The sequence below is a fragment of the Miniopterus schreibersii genome (assembly GCF_964146895.1).
Source record: "Miniopterus schreibersii genome assembly, chromosome: 20".
Classification (NCBI taxonomy): Eukaryota; Metazoa; Chordata; class Mammalia; order Chiroptera; family Miniopteridae; genus Miniopterus; species Miniopterus schreibersii.
In genome coordinates, this window is record NC_138122.1 from 26,323,647 (window position 1) to 26,344,105 (window position 20,459).

Below are 20,459 nucleotides of genomic sequence, written 5' to 3' on the forward strand. Positions count from 1 at the left end.
CGAGCGGCCGGGCGCTGCCTGCAGGGACGCCCCGGGGCCCGTGCGCCCTCCGCCTCTGCTCTCGGGGTTCGTGGGCCTTGGGGCCGGTCCTGGGGGTCCCTGTCCGCGGGGGGTCTGCTTGGTACCGGGAGCCGGAGTCCCGGGGCTCGCGGGCTGGGCCCGCTCAGCGGTCCGGTCGCCGGGCTGCCGGGTGTGCGCGGGGCGGGCCGTCGGGGCGCGTCCTCAGCCGCGGGCCGCGGGGACGGGGCGGGCGCGGGGGCGGCGCTGCCGGGCAGGTCGGCGGGAAGGGCCCCGCGCCCCGGAGCCCCGCCCCCAGGGCTCGGCCCGCCCCGACCTGCGCCGGGTCCGCGCCGTTGGCCCCGGGTCCGCGGCCCCGCCCCTCGGGCGCCATTGGCCGGGCGCGGGGGGCGGGACCGGAACCGGCGGCGGGGGGCGGGGCCGGAGCGGCGGCCGCGGGGCCGGGCGGGGGCGGCTGCAGCCGGGCCCGAGGTGCGGGCGGCGAGGCCGCGGCGGGCGCCATGGGGTCGCTGTTCCGCGGGGAGCCCGTGCGCCTGGCGCAGCTCTTCCTGCAGGCGGGCGCGGCCTACGAGTGCCTGAGCGCGCTGGGCGAGCGCGGCCTGGTGCAGTTCCGCGACGTGAGTGCCGGCGGGGGGGCGGGGCGGGGCGGCGGGGGGGCTTCCCGGAGGAGGCGACGTTCCGCCGAGGCCCGCGGGGAGGAGCCGGGGGCCGGGACCCGCGTGGGCAGCGAGCGCGGGGCGGCCCCGGGGGCCTTCGGGCGTCCTCCGCGGGGCCGGGGCGGGCGCGCTCGCGGCCGTGGTCGGAGGGACGCCGCGCCCCCGGCAGGGCGCCCGCTCACGTGTCCGTCTGCCCCGGGCCGGGGCCTCCCTCCTGGCCGGGCCGGCGGGCGCCCTCCCGCTTCCCCGGGACGCGAGCAGCCCGGCGCCCGAGGCCTGAGTGGGCGCTTGTCAAGTGAACCCCCAGGCCCTGTACCGAGTCCAGGCGCGGTGCCAGCCTGGAGGACGAGGCCCTGTGCCCACAGCCCCGGGGGAGGCGCCCGCCGCCCTGGTTATGGAGCGTGATGGGCAGAGCGGGGCGTGGAGGGGTTGCGAGCAGGACCTAGTACTTTCTGCTTGACCCAAAGTCACTTAGGCAGACACTTCATTCCCTGGGCCGCAGTGGTCATCCCCGCGTTGCCCTCCTTCACCACTCGCAGGGGTCCCTCGTCTCCAAAGGGAGCACCCCCACCCCCTCGAGTTCTGAGGTGGCACCAAAAGGCAGCTGGCAGAGTGGAGAGAAAACCCCGGGTGCCAGGTGAGGCTGCAGGGCAGGCCCAGCTGCCCCCCTGGTTCCTGGAGCCACTGGGGCCCCGGCACCTGGTACCCGCGCACCTGGCAGGTGCAGCCCTGAGCTGCTGCGAGTAGCACCTTGAAGATTCAGGAAAGGGCTCGATAGAAACTAGCTCCCTCCCTCACAGCAGGTGGATTTGCCCCCTGCTGCCAGTACCTGGGCCAGGAGGCCTGTGCAGCTGAAATCGCAGAGGTTGGAACAATGCCCCAGTCACCACCAAGACCCCGGCTTCACAGAGCGCCCTTACATCAGGGAGGGGGGCTGCACAAGATCCTTTTTAACCGAAACTCTGGGAAAGAAAAAGAAAGTGCGAGTCACCTCTTTCTAAATGGAAAATAAAACTAAAGTGCTAAGGTGAGCTCTTCCTCACGTGGTGCTGATTTTCAGGGCGGTGTGTGGGCCGGTCTGTCTTCCGTTCTTACGGTGGACTGTCCAGCCAGCCCCATGGACGCTTGTGCAGAGAGCTCCATCGCCCCTGACGTTTTCCCGAGCTTACCGGCTTCACGTTTGCCAGATGGGATGCTGGCCTCAGTCTTTCCTGCTTGCACAGGCCGAGTTAATCGACCGCTTTTCTTCTAATAGTCCATCTGAGCCCCTGGCTGGTGTGCGGCTCAGCATTTAGAGCAGCGGCCACGCACCGAAGGGTCCCAGGTTCCGTTCCCAGTCAAGGGCATGTACCTCGTGCCCCAGCTGCAGGCTCGATCCCCGGCCCCGCTGGGGGCACGTGGGGGAGGCAACCAGTTGATGTGTCTCGCATGGATGTTCCTCCCTCCCTCCCTCTCTGTCTAAAAATCAATGGAAAAAATATCCTCAGGTGAGGATTTTTTAAAAAATCCTAAGGGAAAGGAGGCCGGTCAAGGGTTTCCGTAGCTACAGCCCAGGAAAGAGAGGTTATTTAACTAACCGCAGGGCCCAGTGAAGGGCAAGAGCACCGCACTTTGGAACCGTCGGCGCGTTAGGAACGGTTTTCACCTGGTGCCAGTCCCTTGGCTGCCGGAGTGCGGTCGCTGGTGGGGACGTTAGTAAAAGCAGCACCAGGAGCCTCCGCCGGCTTTCCGAGGTTGTGTTAGTCTTTAGATGAATCGATGTTGAAAGGTACTTTACATTGCTGGCCTGGATTTGGGGTGATGTTTCCCCCCTAGAAAAAAAAAAGAGAAGTAAAACTTGGTAAAAGAAACCACGTAATGGGAAGAAAAACCCCAAACAGTTAATACACGTGTGACGGTGGTGATGGTGGACGTCAGACCCGACCACGTTTGTGTCACCACTGCAGAAATGTGACTCTTCGTTAGGACTCTGTTTGTAGAACCACAGTGTCCAGTTAGAGTTATTAGTGTTTGATATTGTAGAAGAAAATTGAAACTGAGACGCGGTGTCATTCGTGGACAGGCTTGGATGCCTGGCTTCCCTCTTGCTCTCTTAGTTCTGTAGAAATAGACTGTTTCGGGATCATTAGGAGCTTGGAAGTGGTTCCTTTAGATAAGTGATGGGTTCCAGAAATGAGTGCGAACTTGACACAAACAGAAGTGAAAGTAGAATTTTTTTGTCTTTATTGTGGTTAATTCTTTTAAAAAATAATAATTAAAAAAAACCCTGAACCTTGGGGGGGGGGGTAGACACTCTTGTGTTGTTTGAGCAGTTTCATGCCAAGGTGTTGTCTGATTATGTTTTTCGAGAGTTGCCCAGATTCATTTTTAACTTTTAGAACGTTCAAACGTTTGCCTTCTTTTCTCAGCTCAACCAGAGTGTCAGTTCTTTCCAAAGGAAATTTGTGGGCGAGGTGAAGCGGTGCGAGGAGCTGGAGCGCATATTGGGTAAGTCTGTGTTAATAACCCAAGTGACCGTTTTTATATAAGCAAACCCTGCGCACTTTAGAGAAATTAGAAAATGCAGATGAACAGAAAGGAGAAAAGAAATTGCCCGTGTTCTCACTGTTCAGAGGTCATCGCTGTTCTGCAGGTTATATTTTCCATACCCGTTGTCATTCATCTATGAAAGTAAAGGCTTTACGTCTGTAGCGGTCACCTCGCTGCTTATCAGCTTTGTTTCTTGTTCAACAGTAAGCACCCACCGCGACTTCTCTTCGTGTCAGTAAGCAGATTGGCCCACCATCGTTTTTAACGGCTGCTTGCTGCGTAGTGTAGTAGTGTGCCATTGTTTACTTAACCAGCCTCTTGGAGTTTATCATGACTTAAAAGCATCATATACATGTAAATATATGACTTAAAATTATATCAGTGAACACAGGAGGTAGGAATTGGCAGATGGATTAGCCGATGGTAATTTCCTTTTTCTCGGGGCTTCCTTCTGGAAGCTGTTAGGTCGGTGCTCTCTGACTGTCAACCACTAACACCCAGTAGCTCAAGGCTGCTTCATCTGTGAAGTCTTTCACATCTTAGTCTGAAATAGTCATGATCCATTCAAGCCCCGAACTTCCAACTGAAATGGGGGTGAACGTGACCCCTGACAATTGACCGAAGTACAAAGTTTGTTTTTAGAAGGACAAACAGAAAAAATTGGGGGTGAGAGAGTTGAGGGGGCAGAATATGACTTTCAGAATGATTTCTAATAGCTAATAATTACTGTGGATTTTATCTTTTTTTAATTGGGGGTTTTCAGGATAGAAGCATAATCTCTCAGTCACTTGTGGTCCTGGCTACAGGTGTGGACTGTGTGCGATAGAGTGATGGCATGTGCCTGGCTCTGCCACACATGAGTCACTGGATGAGTCGTGTACCTGGCATGAGGATTTTAAAGGCAGGGTGAGAGTGCTAATGCATTAGACATGTCCAGGACTTCCTGCAGCACAACCGATTCCAGAACAAATACAGACTTAAAAAAAAAAAAAAGAACTCTCAGGCCAATTTAGGTATAAATAGCCTCAAATGATTTGCATCCATTTCCAGAAACCTCTTAGACCGCCCTGTGCTTCCTTTGCTATCTCATTGATAAGACATCCTTGCTTGTCTCTTTGCTCAAAATGCTTCCCCCTTCCCACTTTTTAAAGAAGATTTTTTATTGATTTTTAGAGAGAGAGGGAGAGGGAGAAACATTGCCTCCTGCACGCCCCCAGCTGAGGACTGAGCCTGAAACCGGGGCATGTGCCCTGACCAGGAATCGAACCCTCAACCCCTCCGCACATGGGACGCCGCCCAGCCCACTGAACCACACCGGCCAGGGCTTTTTTTTCCTTTTTTTTTTTAAATAGGCAAAAGATTTAAATGATCTGAAGAGAAACCAGAGTATCTTTCTTTTTAATAAAAGAAGTAAGTAGTAACACTTCTCCAAAATATTACATCTGGTCATGACTTTACCAGGTATTGTGACTTTTATCTTAAGGCAAAGGACACTTCATGGAATCGGAAATAAAAACCAAAGAAATTCTCTTTTTTGTTTGTTAATTCTCCCCCAAGGATATTTTTTCCATTGATTTTTAGAGAGAGTGGAAGGGAGGGGGGAAGGGGAGGGAGAGAGAGAAACATTGATGTGAGGGAAACGCATAGATAGGCTCCCCCCCATGGACCCCTGCACACGCCCCAACCGGGACCAGGGGTTGAACCTGCGACCCCCCAGCCTGTGGGCTCTCTGGCGAGGTTGGTTCACTCTTGGTTTCATGAGTTCAGTTTTAACCACTTTTTAACAGCAGTAGAGAAGCTGTGTGTCTCTGGAAAGAAGGTCGCAGCGGGCGACCTCGGAGTCCGGTGGAACAAACCAGCTTTGGGGTGCGTTTAGATGTTAGTTTCTAGGTGAACTGTCCAAGGCTGGGGTGGGAAATGCTCTGACTGAAGCGTCTCACCTTTTTGAGTCTCATCTGTTTCACTTTTGTTTCTGCAGCGTACCTGGTGCAGGAGATTAACAGAGCTGATATTCCCCTTCCCGAGGAAGAGACCAGTCCTCCTGCACCACCTCTGAAGCAGGTTCTGGAAATGCAGGTAACCTGCTTCTGAAGCCACCTTCAGGTCCCTGATCCCAGGTGCTGCTTAGCTACCTGTTGCCTAGTGCCTTCCTGCCAGTCTCCTCAAAACCACGTGATGCTTAACCCTCCGCGATAGATGACCTGGGGTAGTCTACCTGCAAGCCAGTTTTCTTTTGGAATGTAGGCTGTGTAGCTCTGGCCAGTGTGGCTCAGTTGGTTGGGTGTCGACCTGTGCACTGAAAGGTCGCCAGTTCAACTCCCGGTCAGGGCACATGCCCAGGGTGGGGGCTCGATCCCCAGTAGGGGGCATGCAGGAGGCAGCCAATTGATGTTTCGCTCTCTCTTTCTATCTCCCTTCCTCTCTCTCTCTTAAAAAAAATTAATAAAAAATCTTTAGGAAAAAAAAGTAAGATGTGTGCTCCCTTTCCAGGTGGCTCTTAGTCACATGATGTTTCTGGGAGGCCTTCCCGGGCTTGTCCAGGCCTCAGCATGCCTCTCCTACCACAGGCAATTAAGGCTCAGCCCTGTGCCCTCACAGTCTTCCCCAATTCATCGAGCCTCCCCCCTCATTTTCAGAGGCTCATGTGAAGGTGTATGGTAGGTTGTTCCAGATGGGCAGCCAGGAGAATTCTGTCTCCCCAAGTCCAGTGTCTCGGGTGTTGGGGACACAGTGCCCCCCTGCGAGGACATTTGCACCCCACCCCATGAATGATCCCCTGAGGTTCCAGTCTAATCATCAGATTGTTTATCACATGGGAAATAGCTCCTTATAATTGTCCTTAAACAATTACTGTTGTGTGCCAAGGGCCACTCCATCCGGGGCCACCCTGTTTGTTTATCTCAGAGGAAGTCATTTAACATGTGGCATGTGAGGGGACCTTAGGGAGAGTTACACAATCAGATGAGTAGGAAGCAGTCCCTGGTTCAGCCCATGTGAAGGGCTGTTAGGATATAATTACAAATACAGTGATTACTGACTATAGTTTTATAAGGCAGAGCATAGTAATGAATGCAGTCTCCAGGGATTAGTTTGATACAAGTATTCACTGATTTTACAGATTTCTGCCTTTGTTATTTTATTGCTTAAGCTGTTGTTAAGGACACTTCATATAGAACAGGTTATTTAGGAAGAGCTTTTATGCCCAGTTCATTGTAGGTGCAACTCTTAAGAGACAAGAATCCATATATTGGGTGTCCAAAAAAATGTATAACACACTTTGAATAATGATAAAGGCAGTGTTTTATTTATTTTTATTGATTTTTTTAGAGAGAGAGGGAGGGAGAGGGAGAGAGATAGAAACATTGATGAGACATCAATGGGCTGCCTCCTGCACGCCCCCTACTGGGGATCGAGCCTGCAACCTGGGCATGTGCCCTGACCGGGATTCGAACCAGTGACCTCTTGGTGCCTGGGACGAAGCTCAGCCAACTGAGCCACGCTGGCCGGGCAAAGCAGTGTTTATTAAAATACATTTCATTTTAAAAATTGAGCTATTAGCTGTTAAAGTGTGTATACATTTTTGGGGGACACCCTATATTTAGGAAAGATTATCTAAACATTTTTTCTGTGTTGCAAATAAAAGGAAATGTAGACCTGAGAGAGGGGGACTCTTGTTGTGTGATTGTGGATAAGCAGACGCTGACAACCCAAGAAATGACAGGCGCTTTGATCAGAGATCAGGTGCTGCCCGAGGGGACCTCGAGTCATCGCAGCTTCTCGATAGGAATGTCCCGAACCAGCACAAAACAATCAGTGATGGCCTTTATGGGTCTTTGCGTGTTTTCCTACCCCTATCCAACTGCCATAAACTCTGGTTTTTTTAAAAGCCACAACAGTGTGGCCGTCCTGGGACTGGATCGGCAGCACTACTCTGGGAACTCGGGTGTGGTCCTGAGTATCCGCTGTTCTGTTTTAGGAGCATCTGCAGAAGCTTGAGGTTGAGCTGAGAGAAGTCACAAGAAATAAGGAGAAACTGAGGAAGAACTTGCTGGAGCTGATCGAGTACACGCACATGCTGCGGGCCACCAAGTCTTTCGTCCGGCGGACCGTGGAGGTACTGGCCCCTTGAGGACGCACGTCCTCACCCACATCTCGTGCCCGCCAGGCCTCTGGCTGTGTCTTCAGTTCCTGCCGATGCATCGGTTTTGCCGAGAGTGTGATCTCAGCTTTACTTTTCGGGTGGATGGTAGAACACAAGAAAAAGCCTTAAGCCTTTTCCCGCGTTGGTTGGTTTTAGCGATGACAATACCTCCTCTTTGTAAAATGCCTTAGCAGGCAGTTGAAAAAAATCTTTTTATGGTCATGAGAAAAAATTGAACAGAGGAAGTTCGATTCCAAGATTTAGTTTTGTATCTCCAAACTGCTAAGAGTACAGGAAGTTAAGAAAGACGCACCATAATCTAATTTATGAGAACAGAGACCGGTCTGTGCAGTATTCCTGCACTCACCTGAGTGTCAGAGAGGCACAGCCCTTCCGAACTCAGTGTCACTCCAGAAGGCTGCTCCACTGGGGACCAAGGGGACGGCATAAATTACAGCTCTGTGTAAATGTCTCCAGGTAGCTTCTAGGTAAGGGGTGGGGAAATTACCTGATTTCTTGATCAGAGCTGAGTTTCACATCTGAGTTATGTTAGGGCCACAGCACCCAGCTCTGCGTGGTCAGTGGACGGATGGTGCCCTAAACCTTTGGGAATTATGACATGAGAGGTCACTTCTCAGGAGAAACACTCGGTTCCATCTCTCGTTGTAGTTTGAGCCAACTTACGAGGAATTCCCCACCTTGGACAGTGATTCCTTGTTGGACTACAGCTGTATGCAGAGGCTGGGAGCGAAACTCGGGTAGGTGACACCCTGGGGTTGCCCAGCTTCCCTCTGCCCTCCCGACGGGGAAGACGGGCTCTGTGGAGTGGATGAATGGGCGCATTTGGAAGCCTGTGATTTAATGAAAGAAAGTGTATGTTTGTGTAAGAAAACACTGTCCTTCTGTGTTTGGTGAGATGAGTTATGCAGCTGTATCGAATTATTAGCTAAACAGGACTGGTATTTTTTCATCTGGCACAATGAGTTGGACAGAAGGGACGTTTACACCAGTGTTGCTCCCATGAGCCTAAAATAATTGGTGGTTGGAGCATCAGGTCCTGTTCTGTTTGGTGGGAACATAGCTGCCCGGCTGGCGTGGCTCAGGGGTTGGGCATCGACCTAGGATCCAGGAGCTTGCAATTTGATTCCCCATCAGCTCAGGGTTTCTTGCTTTGTTTCCCTGTTTGGTTTTCACTGAATTTAAGCCACAAGCCTGAATGAGTTCTAACCTGTGGTTACAAGCTCTCAAGGAAGACCTTCCCCTTCTCCCCGGAACCGAGAGTGAAATAAGTGTCCTTGTAGGTCCTTTGCAAGGTGGATTTTCTCACCCACCCCATTCACTGAACGTGTAGCCCTTTGAGGGGGTCCCAACCTCAGAGGGTTGGGTTTTGGGGGGATCAGTTTCCTCTCCTCACCTTGTGTAGACCCCGTGCCCCTGTCCCCTCTCCCACGGGGGCATTGAAACTCCAGGCCTTAAGATGCTGGTCAGTGTAATACATCCGGGTGGCTGCAAGGTCCCGTGTCTCGACCCCAAGAGTGTCTCTGATTCTGGGCTCAGCTGGACGTTGAAAAGGAGGCCCCCGAACCGTTTCACCCAGCACGTCACGTACTCGGCAGCTGGAGGGCTCTCTGTCTCTGCCGTTTTGCCTGAAATGAACATCTCACTTCTGCTTTTGATGAGAATTCAGTGCCTCCACTGCCTGCAGCTCATCTCTGTTGTTGCACAGGTTCGTGTCTGGCCTCATTAACCAAGGGAAAGTCGAGGCGTTTGAAAAGATGCTGTGGAGGGTCTGCAAGGGGTACACCATCCTGACCTACGCGGAGCTCGATGAGTCCCTGGAAGACCCCGAAACGGTGAGTAGACCGCATGATCACCTTTTTGCAGCGACAGACTTGCAGCAGAGCTGGGCGCGCAGGACAGGTGAGCCGCCTGAGAGGGAGCTGCTCACCTGGCACCTCGTCCCCGAAGGTTTCAGGCCCTCCTTTCACGCTGACAGTACCACCCGGAAATCGGCGTGGACGTGCCTTTACGTCCGGGCCTCTGAGCCCGTTCAGGTTCCCTCCGTAAGGCCCGTCCCAGCCGTCCCGCTCGGGGACACTGCACATCGTGGCAGCTCTGCGCTCAGGGCCATTTTAACAGCAAGGTCACCACCAAAAGCACAACCATGTGAAAACTGTGTCGAATAATAGATTGTGATTAGGACGCTTGTTTGCAGTTTGAGCTGGAACCAGAAGGCAGGGCATCCGTCACCCTGTCCACCAGCCAGGAGTTGTACGTTGGGTGGCTCAGATTTTTGTCTCTCTGCTTGTCCACAAATGACCCAGATAATGCCGCGAAGATCGGTTTGGGGTTGGGAATGACACGTGGTGCACTTGCGGTTGTGAGATCTGTGTAAGGAGGTTCTGATGGAGTTTGAGCTGCCAGACGGCCGTTCACGGTTCAGGGCACGGAAGTGACAGTGTCCTTGCTTCCTCTGCAGGGGGAGGTCGTCAAGTGGTACGTCTTCCTGATCTCCTTCTGGGGGGAGCAGATTGGCCACAAGGTGAAGAAGATATGTGACTGGTAAGAGACAGATGGTCATTCCTTCATCTCCACAGCCAGGAACCACAGGGGACGCACAGGCTGCTGGGTGTTGTGTGTCTTGGCTGTAACTTGACGTTCGTAAACATTTAACCTGTTACCTCTCTCTCCAGGGCAACTCTCAAAATTATTTTTAAATATATCTTTATTGATTTCAGAGAGAGGAAGGGAGAGAGAGAGAGAGAAACATCAGTGATGAGAGTCATGGATCGGCTGCCTCCTGCACGCCCCCGACTGGGGATCGAGCCCACAACCGGGCATGTGCCCCGACCGGGAATCGAACCCCGATCGCCTGGATGCTAGGTCGACGCTCAACCCCTGAGCCACCCCTGGCTGGGCTCAAAATAATTTAAAAGTAGAGACATGTTAATAACATTCCCAGGTTTGTTTGTTGTTTTGTTTTTTTGGAAACGGAGGCTTGAGATCAGTTGTAAAGGGCATCATGTCGTCGTGTTTCGGGCCTGCCTGTCCCTGGTAGCTCCGCGTGGACCTACCTGTCTCGTTTTCCTTCTGTGGAACCCTGGGCAGTTTTCTCCTGCGCCCCGTTCTAGGTGCCCGCAGGCCTCTCCTGGGCCTGGCGTGCGACGGTGTTGAATTCTGTCTTGCAGTTACCACTGCCACCTGTACCCCTACCCCACGACCGCCGAGGAGCGCCGAGAGATCCAGGAGGGGCTGAACACCCGGATTCAGGACCTTTACACTGTGAGTGACCGGCGGCCGCTGCCCCCTCGGCCGGGGGCTGTAGACATGTCCAAGTCCTTTCACTCCCTGCTCTAATATGGCACCATTTGGTTGTGACACTTCGAGCTGTTTCTGGGCGATTGGACGGTCACTTACCTTCCTCCTCTTCAGGGCATTGTTACTTCAGCAGCCTGTTAGGACCCAGCTAGTGATAGGCTTCAAATTGAAGGTCGTCTTTGCTGTGTCGGGGGATGAGACAGACACGCCAGTTTCAAGTGTGGCTCTTTTTTTTCTGTTTTTTGTTGTTGTTACTCACTGGGGGATATTCTTTCCATGATCTTTTAGAGAGAGAGAGAGGAAGGGAGGGAGGGAGAGGGAGAGAGAAACATCGATTGGTTGCCTCCCACATGTGCCCCAGCGGGGCTGGGGATCGAGCCTGCGACCCTTTGGTGTGCGGGCCGATGCTCTTAACCATTGAGCCACATCGGCCAGGGCTCAAGTGTCGCTCTTGTTTCATGGTTACACTTACGGCAGGGAGCTCTTGGTGGCTCGAAGCCGACTGCGACCCACTGCGGTGAGGGGCTTGTTCTGCAGGGGCTCCACGGGAGCAGCTGATGGGCTGGGCTTGGGTTTTCCACCTGCCTCCTGCGGGCCCTGGGATCCCAGAGGAGGAGCGAACCGCCCCCTTGCCTGTCTCCGGGGCGCAGGGGCCTGGCATCACCGACCATCGAGGGAGAAACTCCCCTAAAAGGTCGTGTGCCAGGCGGACAGGGCTGAACTGCCCGCTGGGCTGACGGCCGCGCTGTCCCCTCCCAGGTGCTTCACAAGACCGAGGACTACCTGAGGCAGGTGCTGTGCAAGGCGGCCGAGTCCGTCTACAGCCGCGCCGTGCAGGTGAAGAAGATGAAAGCCGTCTACCACATGCTGAACCTGTGCAGCTTCGACGTGACCAACAAGTGCCTCATCGCCGAGGTCTGGTGTCCCGAGGCCGACCTGCAGGGCCTGCGCCAAGCGCTCGAGGACGGCTCAGTGAGTGGCCGCCCGGCCCCGGGGAGGCAGAACCGAGGGTTCAGAGATGAGTGTCGCTTTAGCGCTGGTGTGTCCTTGAGTTTCTTCTTCACAAGTAAGCGGATGTGAATCGCTGCTCTTTTTCTCTCTCCTACTGCACTTGAACCTGTCCAGTGCCGGCCGGGACTTCTCCGGGGCCCAGGGCCCTGCCAGCAGGCAGCAGTGTTTGTTGAGGGGGCTCATGGGTGGTAATTTTTTCTCTTTTCCTATTTCCTGTGAAAGAGAGAGAGCGGCGCTACAATCCCCTCTTTCATGAACACGATCCCGACTAAAGAGACGCCCCCGACTCTGATCCGCACCAACAAGTTCACCGAGGGGTTCCAGAACATCGTGGACGCCTACGGGGTGGGCAGCTACCGGGAGGTGAACCCAGGTGAGAACGTGGTGGCCGCCCGGCTGCTGCTGCGCGGGGTCTCGTTTGGTGTCAAGCGTTCCCGAGCCCGTCGGTTGTGTGCTGAGAGCCGCGGGTCTGGATGAGCGCGGACTTCCCGCCTCGGCCCCGCGTCAGCGCCTCTCACTCCCCGCAGCTCTCTTCAGCATCATCACCTTCCCCTTCCTGTTTGCCGTGATGTTCGGGGACTTCGGACATGGCTTCGTGATGTTCCTGTTCGCCCTCCTGTTGGTGTTGAACGAAAACCATCCCAGGCTGAGTCAGTCACAAGAGGTAAAAAGACAGAGGCTGCCGCTCACCCTGTCCGGCTGGGCATTAGTGGTGATTGTCTTCTGTGGGGCCGAGAAAGACATTTCTCAAGTACTGGTCGGTGTTTGGCAATAACTCTAACCCCCGACTGAGGCGTGACAGAGACGCCTGTCACAGTGCCCCGTTTTTGTTGTCAATCTTCACTCTAATCGATATTTTTTCCATTGATTTTTAGAGAGATTGGAAGGGACGGGGGGAGAGAGAGAAATATCGATGTGAGAGGGACACATTGATTGGCTGCCTCCTGCATGCGCCCCGACCGGACTGGGGATCAAGCCTGCAACCCAGATACCTGCCCTTGACCCGGGATCGAACTCGGGACCCCTATGTGCGAGGGCCAACGCTCTAACCACTGGCTCCGCCGGCCAGGGCATACACAGTGCCTTGTTTCCGAGAGCCCCTGAGGGCCGTGCTTAGAACGTACCAGTCCAGCCTCGATCACGAGACACGTCCCGGGCTCCTGTCTGCTCACCACGTGCTGCTTTGCTTCCCACAGATCATGCGCATGTTTTTCAACGGCCGCTACATCCTGCTGCTGATGGGGCTGTTCTCGGTGTACACGGGCCTCATCTACAACGACTGCTTCTCCAAGTCTGTCAACCTCTTTGGCTCCGGCTGGAACGTGTCTGCCATGTACAGCTCCAGCCACGCCCCGGCGGAGCGCGAGAAGATGGTGCTCTGGAAGTAAGTGTCCCGTGGCCAGGGGTGGGTTGGGCTGGACACGCTAGGGTTCTCCCAAGACGCCTTCCCTCTCACGCGCTCTCTGTTACAGCGACAGCGTGGTCAAGCACAACAGGGTCCTGCAGCTGGACCCGAGCGTCCCCGGGGTGTTCCAGGGCCCCTACCCGCTGGGCATCGACCCCGTGAGTGCTCCTGCCCCACCCTGTCCTCGGGCTCCGCGGGCTGCGGTCTGGGTTTAACGGCACTGTCCTGAGGCAGTCGAAGGACATTAAAGGTTTCTTGTGTTTGGTTTTGTCTTTAGATTTGGAACTTGGCCACAAACCGCCTCACTTTCCTAAACTCTTTCAAAATGAAAATGTCTGTGATCCTAGGAATCGTTCACATGACTTTTGGAGTCGTTCTGGGAATATTTAACCACGTGTAAGTACAGACTTTTTAAAGCAGTGTTTCCAAGTCGAGTTTGGTATTTCTTTGCCTCTTGGTGGTAGAGTGTAGGTAAGAGAGAGGCAGCCGACACGGTTGCTTATTGCGTCGCGATTCTGTCTCGATGACACAGTGTTTGGCAGTGTCGCTGGTTCCCTCAGTCAGCAGGTGTTTACTGAGCACGTCGTACATGCCGGGCAGTAGTTTTGGGACCAGGGACTGAGCAGTGAGGACTGGAAACGAGGTGATCACATAGCCGAGTGAGGGACGCAGGCGGCCTGCATTCAGATGCACGTCGAGGATTGGACTTTCTTTTTTTTTTTAATAAATTAGAAAACTTCTAAAAATTAGGTTTTTAATCATTCTAGAATATATCGTTTGTTGATTTTAGAAAGAGAGGGGGAGGGGGAGAGAGGCATTGATGTAAGAGCAACGTCGATCGGTTGCTTCCCATACCCGCTCCAGCCGGGCATCGAGCCTGCGACCTCGGTGTGTGCGCCGGCCGGGAATCAAACCCGCACCCTTTCTGGTGCACAAACGATGGTCCCATCAACTGAGCCGCCCAGCTGGGGCTGGAAAACCTTTTGCTTGTTTCTGAGAGCTCCTGTCGTAAGAGGTTATATCTTTTTTCTCTCTCTGTATCTGGAGGTGAAACACTGGTCCTTTCTAGTGCCCCACATCTCTCTTACTGGATGCCCCCGAGTCACTGGTATGAACCGAGAGGCGAATGACTCGCTGAGTGAGGCTTCGTCAGAGAGAATTCGCTTTCATCTCAGCCCAGCCTTGTGCGTGGGCTGATGGATCACTTTTCCCCCCAGGCATTTCAGGAAGAAATTCAATATTTACCTGGTGTCCATCCCAGAGCTCCTGTTCCTGCTCTGCATGTTCGGGTACCTCATATTCATGATCATCTACAAGTGGCTGGTCTACTCCGCGGAGACCTCCAGAGCGGCCCCCAGCATCCTGATCGAGTTCATCAACATGTTTCTCTTTCCGACGGCAGGGACGAGTGGGCTGTACGCGGGCCAGGTGAGCCGCACCCTCCACCTTCCCGAGCGGCCGTCCTGGGCCTTCAGCCTGGGCCAGCGGGTGAGCGCAGGCGCCCCGGGCGTTTCCCAGCGTGTAGCCGCCAAGGGATGCTGGCCGCCAACGCCGTGCTGGGGCTCCGCTCAGTACCCGTCAGAGCTGGCGGGAAGAAAATGTAGTGCGGGGGTTCCAGAGGGCTGCCCACTGCCCCCATTTCCTCAGTTTCTTTAAAATCATTTGCTGACAGGGGTCCTCCCCACATGGTCTTTCTGTGACCGTGTGTCTGAGACGCCACCCTCTGTGTTGTGTCACGGTGGCCGAGAGCATGGCTGTGGGGGCTCCCTGCCCCGCGCCCCCTGCCCCGCCGCTTCCCCCACGTGGAACCCTCAGCAAGGCACCTCCCGTCCCGTCTGTGCCGACCATCAGTGCGCCTGTCGGCTCTGAGTTCAGGAGGGGCCCGGGGGCTCGGGCTGCTTGGCTCGAGTTTGCTTTATGTTCCTTGTTTATAAACAAGGACGTGGGACTGGATTCCTGCTGTTAGTTATGTGTCTTTGCCTTGTCGCCGACCCCCGGCACCTCCAGGAGCACGTGCAGAGACTGCTGCTGGCCGTCACCCTGCTCTCCGTGCCTGTCCTCTTCTTGGGAAAACCCCTCTTCCTGTTGTGGCTGCACAACGGGCGCAGTTGCTTTGGGGTCAGCCGGGTAAGTGCGAGTGTGGCCGCGTCTCTGCGAACAGTGCGCATTCTCGTAGGGGTTGCAGAACGTTTGGTCAAGAAAACGCCTCAGGGTTTCAGGCCCCTCTCCCCCCGTCATGAGCAAACCTACTATGTGTCATAGTTTAAATGTTTTATTTCCTCTTTTTGTTGTTAATCCTACCCGAGGATACTTTTCCCATTGATTTTTAGAGAGAGTGGGAGGGAGGGAGGAAAGGAGGGAGGGAGGGACATACCAATTGGCTGCCTCCAGCTGGGATTGAACCTGCAGCCCAGGTACATGTCCTTGACTGGGAATCGAACCCGCAACCCTTTGGTGCAGGCCGGCGCTCTAACCACTGAGCCACACCGGCCAGGGCTGGACTCATTTCCTTTCAAAGAACATTTTATTCCTGAAGAGGCTACAATTGAGAGAAATGAAGGGGCGCCCGCTTGGTTTTGCCACCACCTTTGCTCCTAAAGGCATCGACTGTTCCTTGTTTGGCGCTAGAGTGGCTACACGCTCGTGAGGAAGGACAGCGAGGAAGAACTGTCCCTGATGGGGAGCCAGGACATGGAGGCGGGCGGCAGCCCGATGGAAGATGGGTGTCGAGACGTGACATGTGAAGAGGTAACGTTTTCAGTGGCTCACGATGAGAACAGAGCATCGTTAGGCTTTCATAGCGATAATCCTCACGACGCGCACAGTAGTAATCATTTTTTAAAAAACAAAACAAAGACTTGTCCTGAACATGGAGCCCTCTTGTACCTCGTGGGCATCTGCTGCACGTGCACACTGACTAACCGCGTCCTGTCGTCCGCCCCTCAGTTTAACTTTGGAGAAATACTAATGACCCAAGTGATCCACTCCATCGAGTACTGCCTGGGCTGCGTCTCCAACACCGCGTCCTACCTGAGGCTCTGGGCCCTCAGTCTGGCTCACGCACGTAAGTGTCCCCCTCGGCACCAGGGCGAGCTCCCGGGGACGTTTTAAACGCGCGAGGGAAACGGAGACCGTCTCTCAAAGGCTCACATAATGCGAACAGAAGTTAACTCCACAAAACGATTCTCCGCAGAGCTGTCTGACGTCCTGTGGGCCATGCTGATGCGCGTGGGCCTCCGGGTGGACAAGACCTACGGCGTCCTGCTGCTGCTCCCGGTCATGGCGCTCTTTGCAGTGCTGACCATTTTCATCCTTTTGATCATGGAAGGGCTTTCTGCATTTCTTCACGCCATACGCCTCCACTGGTGAGCTTGCAGTGTAGCTTAGAGCTATTATTTTTAAAAAAAATCTAACCTCTCCCCCAAATATGTGTATATAAAACCCCCACAGAAATCTAGTGCTTAATTTAGGCTGGAGCTTCCCTTCCTAACACTGGGATCTGTGCTCAGATCCCCGAGTTCTATTGTGTTTTGTTTCTGAAGTGTTATCACTGACAAGTGGAAGCAAGTTTACGCTTGCCGAATAATTGTGTTTCATACTCAGTTCACCTTGGGCCGGCAGAGTGCTCTGCCCTGTAAAGTGCTTCGTACGTGCTTCTCAGTGTCTTCCAGTGTCTGTCAGGTTACTTGTCCGGGTTGCCCGGTACCAAGGTGGAGATGGGTCCCGAATGCTGGTGTGAGCGGGTGGTGCGCCTCGTTTCGGTTGCAGGAGGGGCGGGCGCGGGGCTTTTAGCTCAGTACAGACCTTTCTGCGGGAGCAGGTATGGAGTGAGGCAGCTTCAGCGCAGGAACTGTTTTGTTTTTTTAACTTATAAAAGCTGTTTTAAGAAACGTAGGTGTTACTCGCCCCCTTTCACTAACACCTGACTTCTCTCCTTCCAGGGTAGAATTTCAGAACAAATTCTATGCTGGTGCAGGCACCAAGTTTGTCCCCTTCTCGTTCAGACGACTCTCGTGGAAGGTCAGCGAGGACATGGCGTGATCGCGCCAGGTCCCACGCACGTTCACGTCCACCGAGGATGATCATGTGGTAGAAATTCACTTGTGCCCGATTTGCTTTAGGAAGAATTGTCTCCGTTGATTGCCTTATGATCTAGCCAAACAATTCTGTAAGACATACCTCTTCCTCGCATTCAACATTTTGTAAAGTTTCTCGATTTTAGATATACAAATTTTATTTCGGTTTTTATGACGAGCAAATATAAGTTAATGCCAAACGTTACGTTAAAGTTATTTTTTCAAACACAGGCTTGGGGGAGAGAAGCCCATTTTGAACAGCCAATCGAAAATGGTCTTAGATACTGAATTCCTTTTCACCTTATTAAAAAAAAAAGTTATTCTGCCACCCGAAGTCAGATGATATTTTCCAACAGCTGAATATGAGTATAGTTTTTTAAAAATTTTAATGATGGGTCATCAAAAGACATGTATTCTGCTTGACTGAAGTATGCAAACATTTTTTATTGAATGTTGTCTGGAATTACCAGTAGGAGGTGGTTTGTATAGTTCCGTCTTGTTTTAGTAATTGGGGAAAATGGGATAAAATAACCTACAACACATGGTTATCCCACACGTATATTTTTTTAAAGACCTCTCTCTGCCACCCTCACGTAACTCCTCTTATGATCATTGGACATTTGGAAAGAAACTGTTTACTGAGCCTCACAACTGAGTGTGACCAGAATATGCGATAGAGACGCGATCTGAACGTTTAAGTGACCAGCGTGGCTGAACCAAAAGGGGTTTATACTGAGTTGGAGGTGAGGTAACAAGTGGTCTTTTGTATACTTTTATAACAAAATGTAAATTAAGATATTTTACCATGAGGAGGTTGAAGCCACCCTTGAGAACAGTACATTGATCTATCTTTTTACTTTCAGACTAATTCTAAATAAAGGTCTGATTAAGGCATTTAGTTCCTTTAAACTCCCAACACTGTTGAGATCAGTTGAAAACATTCTCAGCCATTAATTTAGAGTCGTTAGTTTAGATCTGTCTGCTCACTGAACGTTTAGTTTCGAATGAATGGAAGTCAGTCCTGTTGAACATTTGATCTGTCCTGTCTTCTTGTAAATTATGTTCATTCTTCATACTTTACTGCAATGGATTGTAGGTAATTATTTTCAGAAAGAAGCCTGCAGTATTGTCACTTGCTCGCACTTTGCATTACACATGCAAAGGCTCACTGGTCGCCGTCCTCCGTTGCCCTGGCCTGTGGTAATGGGCTTGGAGTTTTCTCTACAAGCTGTGATTCTGGTAGCGCTGAATTTAAACATATTTGTTCCGTCTGTGAACTGAACATCAGACATAACTGTGACTCTAACATCAAACCTTTCTAGTTGTAGCAAAGATTCCATGCTGCTCCATGAGCCGTTACCCAGGGCCGGTTTGGAGTTACTGGGTTTTTCCCTCATATTAAAATATCAGACATAAAGTGATGCTGATGAAACTCTTGAAAATGATTCTGCTCTGGAAGTCAGGTTTCCCCAAAAAGGTGTAATGTTGGACACTTTGGGGGTGAATGAGAAATTGGAATAATGCTGTCCAGGTTTCAAGCTTGTCCCTTGAGTTGTTACTTTTTATCACTTTACTCCAAGGGTCTGTTATAATAAAATGGTAGCTGATTCATCCCTAGGAAACTCACGATTTCTGGGCACTATTAGTAAACAAGAGACGTACAGCATCTGCTGGAATCCTCTACTGCCCCCGCTGCTAACTGTCACGGGGGCCACTTAACCCTAATTAGCACCTCTTACCAGGGTATAGAACCCAGAGCAGAGAGTTGTTTTTCAGTGGAAACCTATGTAGCATGTAATTATATAAAAAACAGTCCTAACAGAACTCTCTAGAAATACAGTTTGATGGTGTTTTAGGCACCAGTGGGAATTTTCTTTATAAAGCTATTGGTTCCAATGTCATGTTTCCAGAGCAGTCGCTTTGTTTGGTTTTGAAGCTGTTTGGTACAACTGTTATCTATACAATCTTTTTAAAGACAAGACTTTATTCTTTTGACAGCAAATATCAAGAGGAAAAGGGGTCAGGTGTCTGGATAGTGTTAAATAGGATTATTTTCCTAAAGATACACGTCATGATGGCCACATGCTCCTGTTTTCATTCTGTGTGAGTGGAGTCCTAAAATAAACACCCAGGGTGTCTCCAGTAAAACAGAATCTGATTCCATCCTGCAAGGGTGAAGGACATCCCTGTGACGTAATCGTGGTCCATTCACAAGTGCAGCGGTGTTCTGGTGGGGTCACGGTGAGCCCCGTGGACTGCCCGCTCATGGGGGGCGCAGCTTTGAAAAGACGCACCTGTCCCCGAATGCCCATCTGCCCTCATTTCTGGAACGGGTATTTAATAACAGCATTCTGGTCTCAGTTTCCAACTGCAGTAGTTTAATAAGTCATGCAGTGTCTGTAGCACAGGACATTTTAGGACCTTGTTCATTTCAGAAAACAAAACCGAAAGATAACCTCAACAACTGTTCTGCAGTCTGCATTTAAAAACAATAAGTTTCTTGATTAAAAACTTAAAGCCAGGTTTGCTTGCATGCCCTCTGGTATCTCTCCAGCAAGATGATTAAGAAAACTTAATCCAAGATCCTGAAAATAAGGCAGTTCCCAGCGGCAGTTTCCCAACAGCCAGGCCACTCCCGAGGGATGCTGAGCTTCGGTTTAGGATTTTAGGAAATCCTTAGGACTTGCCGCTCGTTTCTCAGTGAGAAAACCCAACAGGAAGGCTCGGTTCTCAGGGTCGGCCCGGGAACCCAGGGGCTCAGTTCTGCCAGGGAAACCCGTGCACAAGGTCCCCAAATGCACGAAAGGACAAGTCTGCACCTTCCTGCCAGTGTTGCACTTTTTACCAATGAGAAATAAATATATATTTTTAAAACGTGAGTGTTTTGCTTTATTCCTGATCCTGTACCCCCGCCCCCCAAGGAACTTGCCCCTCTTTGGGCCTCACTCGGCCAAGGTCCTCGCTCTGACCCACGGTGGCCGGGCTCGTCCTTCCCGGCCGCCAGCGATGCCTCCGCCACCTCCGAGAGGCTGGGGCCTTGTCACCCCTCTCGCTCGGTCTCCTTACAGCGAAATGGGCAGGACGCGGGCACGGGGAGCCCAGGGCGGCGCCCCCGGTGCACCTGGCACCCCTGGCGCCCCGCGAGGCCGGCAGGCCGCCCGCAGTCACGGGTCGCACCCGCCTCCGTCCGAGGGCCAGCGTGCGGCCCCAGCGGGGCTCGGAGGAAGGGGGCCCGCGCCCGGGGGAGGAGCCCCTGGGTCCCGGGGCGCAGGCTAGGGGGACCCCGGCCCCCCAGGGCTCGGCGC

At 52.8% G+C, this 20,459-nt stretch overlaps 1 protein-coding gene across 1 annotated transcript; it reads left to right on the top strand.

Moving 5' to 3' along the window:
- The first annotated feature begins 438 nt into the window (after positions 1-438).
- Positions 439-20,032, top strand: ATP6V0A2 (ATPase H+ transporting V0 subunit a2). The gene is made up of 20 exons (XM_081122711.1): positions 439-635; positions 3,083-3,161; positions 5,182-5,279; positions 7,180-7,317; positions 8,014-8,102; positions 9,071-9,197; positions 9,824-9,906; positions 10,533-10,626; positions 11,422-11,634; positions 11,896-12,046; positions 12,201-12,337; positions 12,870-13,057; positions 13,146-13,236; positions 13,356-13,474; positions 14,296-14,506; positions 15,086-15,205; positions 15,707-15,826; positions 16,025-16,142; positions 16,272-16,443; positions 17,020-20,032. The coding sequence occupies exons 1-20, from the start codon at positions 519-521 to the stop codon at positions 17,117-17,119; spliced, it is 2,565 nt and encodes an 854-aa protein (XP_080978837.1). The 5' UTR covers positions 439-518; the 3' UTR covers positions 17,120-20,032.
- Positions 20,033-20,459: the final 427 nt, after the last annotated feature.